Source organism: Ips typographus, linkage group LG2 (genome assembly GCF_016097725.1).
Source record: "Ips typographus isolate SLU linkage group LG2, UJ_Ityp_2.0, whole genome shotgun sequence".
Taxonomy (NCBI): domain Eukaryota; kingdom Metazoa; phylum Arthropoda; class Insecta; order Coleoptera; family Curculionidae; genus Ips; species Ips typographus.
The window spans coordinates 14,887,716-14,897,626 of NC_138423.1; the positions used below are offsets into that span (position 1 = coordinate 14,887,716).

At 33.9% G+C, this 9,911-nt stretch overlaps 2 protein-coding genes across 2 annotated transcripts; one reads left to right on the forward strand and one right to left on the reverse strand.

Moving 5' to 3' along the window:
- The first annotated feature begins 3,105 nt into the window (after window positions 1-3,105).
- On the forward strand, window positions 3,106-4,904 carry Rab14 (RAS oncogene family member Rab14). Its single transcript, XM_081974047.1, has 4 exons — window positions 3,106-3,298; window positions 3,355-3,464; window positions 3,551-3,914; window positions 4,014-4,904. The coding sequence occupies exons 2-4, from the start codon at window positions 3,359-3,361 to the stop codon at window positions 4,189-4,191; spliced, it is 648 nt and encodes a 215-aa protein (XP_081830173.1). The 5' UTR covers window positions 3,106-3,298; window positions 3,355-3,358; the 3' UTR covers window positions 4,192-4,904.
- Window positions 4,905-8,624: 3,720 nt separating this feature from the next.
- LOC145725332 (uncharacterized) lies at window positions 8,625-9,781 on the reverse strand. Its single transcript, XM_081974046.1, has one exon. It carries the CDS (start codon window positions 9,542-9,544, stop codon window positions 8,681-8,683), a length of 864 nt encoding a protein of 287 aa, XP_081830172.1. The 5' UTR covers window positions 9,545-9,781; the 3' UTR covers window positions 8,625-8,680.
- Between the last annotated feature and the right edge of the window lie 130 nt (window positions 9,782-9,911).

The window sequence follows — 9,911 nt, forward strand, 5'->3', positions numbered from 1 at the left end:
TACTTTGCAGAAATTTAATTTATGTTTTAAAAAAGTAAAATACCTGTTGTTCCTAGTTCAAAAAATGCCTTTAGAGTTATCTGCCAAATGGAGATTTTGTCTACTTTTCCTACTACTTTTTTCCAGAAAAAAAAGTTAGCATATTTTATTGCTTTTTTTGATCAGGATTGTCATACACTAAAATGACTGTATTTAGGCATAATCATCTTCAGCTTGTGGACCCGTATTACAAATTAAAAATTATAAATAGGTATATAAGGTGTTACAGAAGACATATTACAAACTTATATTATTTACGAATTTTTAATATTCCAGGCTGCCCTAGAACCTTATTCATAACTAGAGTCCGGCATAAAAAGCACTTAAATCGTGAAAAAAAGCCAATTTATTTTACTCAAAAAAGCATAAAAATCTGTAAAAAAGCACTATTTCAGGAAGTCAATTTTTTTTCCTTTTTTTAATTGAAGCTTTTAGCTGCTTTAGAAGCATACAGAAGATTTTAGATTGTTTTGTAAATTTTCAAAATTTGTTTCAACTTCTTGAGGAGCATTTGGACAGTTTAAAGAGCATATTGAAGGTTCTGGAATGATTTAGAGGCATTTGGAAACTCTTAGACGGTACTATAATTTTTTGGAAAATTTAGACTATTTTCATAACGTTTCTAAAGAGTTTAAAAAGCATTGAAGGTTTTTGGATTGCTTTTAAAGCATTTGAAAACTTCTGGACTGTTCTAGAAATTTATGGAAGCTTTTAAACTGCTTTAGAAATATACGGAAGCTTTTAGACTGCCTTGAAATTTTTTGAGAGCTTCTAGACTAGTTGAAGATCATTTGGAAGCCTTTAGAGCGTTCTAAAAGCTTTTGAAAGGCTTTCGACTGCTTCAGAAACATTTTGGAGTTTCTGCAGTGTTTTTTTTTTGTAAATCTAATCGTTTTCAAGATATTTTTCAAAAACCACTTTGATGCACTTTTTACCGAAAATTTGTTTAAAAATTGAACACCCTGTACCTTGGTTATTTTTGGGAGGTTTAACCACTCAAACGAAACGTCTTGAACCTCTCTTTTCAGTGGTGCAGAGCCAAAAATTCTATCTAAAACATTGTGTACAGGGTGAGCAAAAATAAGGACCCACTAACAATTTTGTGCACACCCTGTTTATAGGCAACTGTATTGAGTCACTGTATTCAAACGTTACGTAGTTTGGTTTAGTGGTCCATTATGAACAATTTTGTTTGAACGCTTTAATTTAGACGGCGGTCAGTATAGTAGGCCAGGAATAACCTTCATTTGGACAAAATTTCGGTGCATTTTTCCAAAAAATCGCGTTTTACTTGATTATTTAAAACGTTGCGTATAGACACATTAAACGATCGTAAGTAGCTAATGATTGGAGCTATCACGTGACGTTGAGCGGGCACCGCCAACTTGCTCCGTCTGTCCGCTAGAGGGCGTCACACTTGATTACCTTTTTTCGGACATTTTTTTTAATTGTCAAACTTGTCATTGTTATTATCAAACTTATCATGCATTCTAATGAGTTAATTTAAGACCTCTAACTGCCATTTGCAGCCACATTTTGTACTTTAAGTTTAAGTGTGGTTTAGAGTGTGACTTTTTTCACCTGTACTGTCACAGTCTGACCCACACTTAAATTAAGCTTAGCTTACAAAACGACGGCGCATACGGGGGTAAACGATTAAAAGTACAGTAAACTTTATTTGAATTGATATTGAATTGTTGTACAATTATTATAATTAAAAAACGAATTATTTTTTAATTTTCAGATTTTCCAACTTTTTCCGGAAAGTTTCTGAAAAATGTTGTATACCTAACCTCAACACTTTTCACAGGAATATGAATTTTGAAAAAAATATTTATAAATTTATCCCTTCTGGACAACACATTCCCGGTATAAAAGCTTTAAAGCTTAATTAATAAAAGCTTTAAAGATTAATTAATCTTTCGGTAGCGTGACATTTCTACTATATATGGTATACAGGGTGATCAAAAGACAATTTCAAGGGTTACAAATTGGTATATTGAACCACCCTGTAACTGTCAAAGTAAAAACGGTCAAAATCAAACCACTCAGTTTTAACAGTAAATAACTCAGTTATTCGACGTTTTAGGTAAAAACGCTCAAAAGAGAAGTCAAAAGAGAATTTCAAGGGCTACAAATTGGTATATTGAACCACTCTATAATTGTCAAAATAACCGAGTTATTGACAATACAATGGAGTAGTTTACAGGGTGATTCAATGAATTTTTAACATCCTTGTAACTTGTTTAATTTTCATTTTATAAAAAAAATACCAAATATGAATCTTGTAGATATTTGCATATACCTTATTCCTAGATAATCCATCAGTACACAGGGTGTCCCAAATTTGAGCAACAAACCAAACTTAAAATTTTTTATTCGATTTTTGGAATCTACGTCAAATTCTAGGCCTACTTGATGTAAAATATTCAATTGTTTTTGCTCTAGCAGCCTTATTACTTTCACCATCCTCCTCGAAAACAGAAATTCCCAATTTGAGCGAAATTTTGGTGCACTTTTCCCGAAAATCGTCTATAACTCGCTTATTTGAAACACCCTGTATAAGAAAAGAAAGCTAATGAACGGGTCTATCACGTGACGTTGAGCGGGCACGACTATGTGGTCCCGTTTAGCCGCTAGAGGGCGCTAAAGTTGACTCTCGATTTTTGCACAATTTACTTATGCCACATAAGTAAATTTCAATATGACGTCACAGTATGTCGTAACTACCACTTCTGCGACAGAAGGTAGGACGTGTTTTAAAATTTAACTAATTTGTTTAACGCGCAAACACTTTTTGGGATATTTTTCACAAATTGGGATCATAGTTAGGGTGTTCTGAGGTTTTCAATGTTTAATTATTCTGTTAAAATCCCTTTTTTGACTTATTGTCGAAGTAATAATTAATTACAGCGTTTTTCAATAAAAAATGTAGTGTCAAAGAAAACTAACCAAAAGTATATTTATCCTACTTATAACGTCACTGACATCTCATTGTTGACGCTTTCAACTCAAATGTCAAAACCTCTATAATGACATAATCGGTGTTGTCACACGTCATATGTTTTCTTATTTTTTTCCCTGTTTTGTGGTTTTCCGTGATGGCCACCCACATTTGAAGCTTGAATGTATTTTTATTAAATTGTCCAACAAAAGCAAAACCACTTAATTAACTAAAAACATTCACTCGCTCGTGACTAATTAACGCTTTTTTGTTGGCGATCATTGAGAAAAATCAAAGGAGCTGATCAAACTGAGGGTAAGATTCTTTGTGTACGTTTTGGTGATATAGGGCAATATCTGTTTTCCTTTCAGAAAAATGTCGGCGGGACCTTATAATTACTCGTATATTTTCAAATACATCATTATCGGTGATATGGGAGTGGGCAAGTCTTGTCTCCTTCATCAATTCACTGAAAAAAAATGTAGGTACCCAACCTGTACAGTTTGTGTAAACAACGTCAAATTAACTCTAATTAAAAACCTGAATCACTAATCAAGAAATTTGTAGTTATGGCTGATTGTCCTCACACTATTGGAGTGGAATTTGGAACCAGAATCATTGAAGTATCTGGTCAAAAAATCAAACTACAAATTTGGGATACAGCTGGACAGGAAAGGTTCAGAGCCGTCACTCGATCTTATTATAGAGGGGCTGCTGGCGCTCTTATGGTTTATGATATCACACGACGTTCAACTTACAATCATTTAAGTAGTTGGTTGACAGATACAAGGAATTTAACCAACCCTAGCACTGTAATATTTCTTATTGGGAACAAGTGTGATTTGGAAGGACAGCGTGATGTTACTTATGAAGAAGCTAGTAAATTTGCAGAAGAAAATGGGTTGCTCTTTGTTGAAGCTAGTGCTAAAACGTGAGTAATGTTTTTGTTTTGAAGTTAAAGCAGTGTAAAAGTCACAATGGAGTTTTTCTTATCTATTTATGTCAATTAGTTCTAAATTATGTATTTTAGAGGTGATAATGTTGAAGAAGCATTCCTAGAGACAGCTAAGAAAATTTATCAGAGCATTCAAGATGGCCGTTTGGATTTAAATGCTGCCGAATCCGGTGTACAACACAAACCATCCCAACCAGGACGCAACAATCTGTCCAATGACCAGCAAACCAACAAGGACAACTGCTCCTGCTAGTTGTGCACTATCTTAGGGGGACGCAAATTGGAATCTCCAGGATTAAGAATTTTGTGTTTAATTTTATATCACGTTAATTATTGTCATCGCCAGGCGAAGTTGTCTTTAGATTTTATTCCAGGTTTACCGATAATAACTACTTAAAAACTTTTTAGCTGTAGAATTATGATAGATGTTTATGAAATTTATTAATTTGGTTTCGCAGCCCTAAAAATAACTATTTATGTGGAGGTCAATGGTGATATATAAGTATGCACAGGCCTTTACAACAAAACATGCACTGCAATATATGATAAGGTGATTAGCTGTGGGTTTTTTTTTGAACAGTTAAGACAACAGAATTGAATTATTCTTGTTGCTGCATTCTGTACATAGAATACAATAATGGAGGCTTATAACAGTTCAGTCGCCTAAGCCAGTAGAGAGAATAATCAATTATCTTAATTGTAAAAGTGATAAGGTTAGAGATTCTGTGAAGATGAAAATGATATATTTAAAATTATCTAAGTATCCACAGGTGTGATTTGGCATAAAGTTAGCGCGTTTTTTAAGTGGTCCACCTCTTGAATGTGTTTATTTTTATATATTATTATAATATGCATTGTTGGATTTTTTATTGTCAAGTAAAATAGCTTTTATTATTTATACTGTTTTCCTTCAATATGTGTATGTATTATTTTCTACAATTTAATAAATGTAGTAGTTAAACACTATTTTTTACTCTTCAAGATTTTGTCTCTCCCACCTCCCATTTTATGATCCTTTATCAGAATTGAATAACTCTTTAGCAAAATTTGCAAAATTTTTTTTTTTTGGAGCTTGGTTTGTTTTTGGAGGGTAAGAATTTGATGCATTGTTCAGTTAAAAGGTAGAACTATCATTAAATAATTACTGTTTAAAGATTGGATATAGAGTAAAATAAAAATTTAATAAAATTACAAATAACAATAGGCTGTTCCAGATTTCTAGAAATTTTGCTTTTTGTAAATAATAAAAGCAACCAACCTTGGACATCTAATGTTAACGATTTACGCAAAAACACGTCATTTGGCAGATTTTTTTGTGCTTAATTTAGTTTTTTGTGCTTATTTGCTGCTATTTTTTCTATGGTTTTAAGTTGAATAGGCTAATTTACAATTGCAAGCTATATTGATATATTGAAGGCTTCTGAGACAAAAACATACCAATTATCTGTTTCAAAAGTGTCAATTTACAAATTTAAACTGACCAAATAATTTCCAAATGCTCCGAAGTAGTCTAAAAAATGTAAAAACATTCCAAAACACTATACAGTGCGTTTTTTTTAACGCGCAACATGAAATTTCTTGACGGATGGCTGTTTCGTACCCTGAAGCTTAAGTAGGTTTACCAATTTGGTAAAAAAGTGATTTTTCGTGTACGACGTGATCTTCTTTCAAAAATATCTTATCTTTCCATACTCCCTATATGTATGGAAGGTATTTGTGGTTTTTGATACTGGCAGGGCATGTCGCAGGTAAAATTTGGCATAGTAAGTAAAACAGGGTGGTCAAAATGCGAATATTATCTTTATATCAAGAAAATTAAGTACAAAAGGAGTATTTTTTTTTAATGAATTGTTCAAAGTGACCTCCGTTTGAAGCTACCATAAACAGTATCCCAAACGATCATAAAATGCCCTTTTGACGTTCAAAAGACGTCGGGCAGCGATGCTTCGAGACGCCTCAATAATGCGATCCTTCAGATCTGGCACATCTGCAGGCGTTCCTCTTGAATTATCGTACACTTTCCCTGCAAGATATCCCCAATAAAAGTAATCTAATAGCGAGATATCTGGACTTCGCGCTGGCCATTTAAAAGGTCCAAAACGCCAACGTCCATGGTCCATTTGAGTATGTGTTTGTTGGATTACGTAGGGGTTATCAGTAAAAAGTATTTGGCTTGTAATATTTGGGTAAATATTCATTTTATACATCCAGTACTCACAAAACTCCATCCTAGCAAAATAATCATGTGGTAACAGCTCTTGGACATTACGTATTTTAAAGGATTTGTACTTTTCTTTGTTGAGGGCTTTATAGCAACTACTTCGAGATCTTCTATTATTTTCAGCCAGATCCGTAAGAGTAGCTGATGGGTTCTCTGTGATTCCTACACAAATGTCCGTTACAAAGTCCTTCATTGACTACAAAACTGCTTCTTTTTCGCTTTACGTGAGAATTGACGACACAGCCTGTTGTTATAAATTGTTTGTACATCCGAAATACCGTTGTCGTGTTAGGTATTGGTCGTTCTGGATAGGCGGCTGCAAAGTTGTCGGCAACTTCTTGAAAACTCATTCCCATTACAAAAGATTACAAAATAGTCTAGAAGCTTCCAAAAGCTTTTAGAACAGTCGAAAAGTTTCCAAACGCTTTTCAACTTATCTATAGAAGCTCTCAAAAGATTTCAACACAGTCTAAAAGCTTTTGTACGCTTCTAGAGCAGTTTAACAGCTTCCTAAAGTTTCTAGACTGGTCTACAAGGTTTTAAATGCCCTAAGAACAGTCCAGAACCTTTTAGTGCTCTTTAAACTGCAATCACTTTCTAAATGCTCCTAAAGTAGTCTAAAAAGGCCATTTTAACTAATTATGGCTTGGAAAACACGAATCTGGTGTCCGTTTTGCTGTATCTGCCGCCATTTAGTCGCTGACTTTGAAATGTGTTAAATGGACATTTTTAACAGTTTTCAAGACATGGTACCATTAAAAATTATATTTTGACAAATGACACTTTACGTCACATTTCTACTATTAACCTAAACTAATTAAGACAGATAAAGACAATTTTAAAAATTAGGGCATGTGTATGTGTCTATAAGGAACGTGCTATTGAAATGCTTTTTGCTGCTTATGTTTTTGAAATGTGGGCCTACAGAATGATGCTGCGAATATCATACACAGAACATCGTACTAACGTGTCAATCCTTAAAAAACTAAAAGTCACGACAAGGCTATCAACCAGGATAAACCAATCATACCTACGATATTTTGGACACATCTCAAAGAGAACGAATGGGCTGGAAAAACTTATTGTGGAGGGAAAGATTAATGGTAAACGACCAGGTCTCTGACGCGCTGGGTGGATCAAACCAAATAAATCATTGGTCACGGTCTGCAAGAAGCTTCTCTTGCAGCTCAGGACAGAGCAGGATGGAGAAATACGATCCGAGCAATAGAAACATGATGTCACCATGCTCTCCCGAGAGCAAAAAGGACATGAGAGATACGGAACGTTTCAAATAATCAAGTTATTCGCAATTTTTTGGGAAAATGCACCAAAAATCTGTCAAAATTAAGGTTTTTCCTGGCTTACTATACTGACCGCCGCGCCGCCTCAATTAAAGTGGTTTTTAGTAAATATTTCGAAAACGGTTAGATTTACATAGAAACTACAAGAGTGCAAAATTGTGGCAAAAAATGGACCACTAAACCAAACTACCTAACGTTTGAACTTCAATACAGTTGCCGGTATACAGGGTGTGCACAACATTGTAAGTGGATCATTATTTTTGCTCACCCTGTACACAATTTTTTAGATACAATTTGCTCTACACCCGAGTCTACACCACTTAAAAGTGCAGTTCAAGACAATTTATTTGAGTGGTTGAACCACCCTGAAAGCCTAAAAATAACCAAGCGACAGGGTGTTAAAGTTTTGAACTAATTTTCGGTAAAAAGTGCATCAAAGTAGTTTTTGGAAAATATCTCGAAAACGGTTAGAATTACAAAAAAAAACACTACAGAAACTCCAAAATGCTTCTTAAGCAGTCGAAAGTCTTCCAAAACAGTGTAGAAGTTTCCAAAAGCTTTTAAAAAAATTCAAGGCAGTCTAAAAGCTTCCGTAGGCTTTTAAAACAGTTGAAAAGCTTCTAAAAGTTTCTAGAACCGTCTACAAGGTTTCAAATGCCTTAAAAGTAGTCCAGAACCTTCAATGCTCCTAAAGTAGTCTGAAAAGATTTCAAGACACTGCAGAAACACCAAAATGCTTCTAAAACAGTCGGAAGCCTTTCAAAACAATCTAGAATGCTCTTCAACTAGTCCAGATGCTCCCAAAAGATATCAAAACTGTCTAAAAACTATAAAATATATATAAATTCTACAGTATAATAATTTCCAAATACCTCTAAAGCATTCCAGAACCTTCAATATGCTCTTGAAGTAGTTGAAAGGAGTCTAAAATCTTTTGTATGCTGCTAAAGCCGTTTAAAAGCTTTAAAAAATATCTAGAACTCAAAAAAAGTAAAAATATTTGCATCTCTGAAAGAGTTTTGAGCTTTTTAAAAGCTTTTTTACAAATTTTAATGCTTTTTTGAGGAAAATAATTTTGCTTAATAGGCATTTTTTTCAGGATATTAGTGCTTTTTAATCCTGACTCTAGTTATAAACATTGGTTTAAATATAACTTTAGACATCTTTAAGAAATAAACTTAAAATATATTTTTTTTAACATTAAGATATTAAAATAAATATTACATACAGACTTGTTTTATTAACTCTTTTCTTTCCAAAGCTTCCTTATACTGCAAATAGGATTTTAGAATATCATTGTACTCAGGGCAGGACACATCAGCATACTTTTGTTTTAGAATTTCAAGTCTCTCAATCTCATGCTGCAGCTCAGTTTCCTCTTCTTTCATATCTTTAAGTAGTAATTTGTAGGCTTCTAAAGAGCTAGATGTTTCATTAAACACATCTGTCTGCCACTTGCAGTTTGCTATTTCAGCTTTTACCAGGTTCAGATCATAATTCAATTTGATATTTGCAATTTTGTGCTCTATCAGTTCAGGTACAATATCTAGCTTGCCATATTTGAGTTTCTCTAGCAGTTCCAAAGCTTGCTTCTGCTGACTGGCGTATAGTTCCTGTTGACTATTTAGTTCAGTTAGTAGTTTTAGAATCTCAGAGTCTTCTGCTGACAGTTTCCAAAGAGATTCACTTCCTGTTATTTTATTGGTGAGTTTCTCTTCTACAGCTTTGACTTTCCTTTTCATCATCATTTCAAGACAAATGCTCAGTTGCATACCTTCTGAATCAGACAGTTCCTCATTTAACGTCACTCCAAGGATATCATCCTCACTCTCAGCTGGTTTCGAACATTTAATTTGGTGTTCTAGTAGAACGTTTTTTACTTTTAGCCTCAACTGAATGGGTTTGCTTTCATCTTTAACAAACTCCTCGATGAAGGAGAGCAGGATTTGGTGTTCCTGGTATTTCTTTTGCTGAACGTTCAGGATTTCGACTTGGTCCTTTACTTCTTGCTCCAGATTTAGCAAAGGGTTGCCTGAGATGTTCAGAATGTTATCGGAGCTGTTCTGGAAAATATTACTGGACATATTTTCACTAGTTTTACTATTCAAAAAGTGAGTTTTTTCCAAAAAATCAATAGAAATCAAGCAAACTACACTAACGGTCAAACTCAAACCCTTATTTTTAAAATCACACAGTGATGCCAAGTAGATACCACTGCACTTCTTAACAAGTTGAAAAAACTCTTGCACTTTAAAAGCTTTTTAACAAACTTGTATTCATAAAAATGGTTTAGATGTTGGAAATCTATAATGTCAGTGTAGTGACTGTGCCACTTTTTTGATTCAAAGGATAAAAGTGCATACCATTCACTGCAAAGTAGAAACCCCTAAAACTAGAAAGAATTTAGTAGATTTGGCGTCGCTGCATCACAGCTAAATTATTGAAAGTTAA

Bases quoted from the DNA above. Each gene is read 5' to 3' on its own strand.
- Rab14 (XM_081974047.1), top strand. From the start codon at position 3,359: ATGTCGGCGGGACCTTATAATTACTCGTATATTTTCAAATACATCATT. The intron at 3,465-3,550 runs GTAGGTACCCAA...AGAAATTTGTAG, and splicing joins TCAATTCACTGAAAAAAAAT to TTATGGCTGATTGTCCTCAC. The intron at 3,915-4,013 runs GTGAGTAATGTT...TATGTATTTTAG, and splicing joins GTTGAAGCTAGTGCTAAAAC to AGGTGATAATGTTGAAGAAG.
- LOC145725332 (XM_081974046.1), bottom strand. From the start codon at position 9,544: ATGTCCAGTAATATTTTCCAGAACAGCTCCGATAACATTCTGAACATC.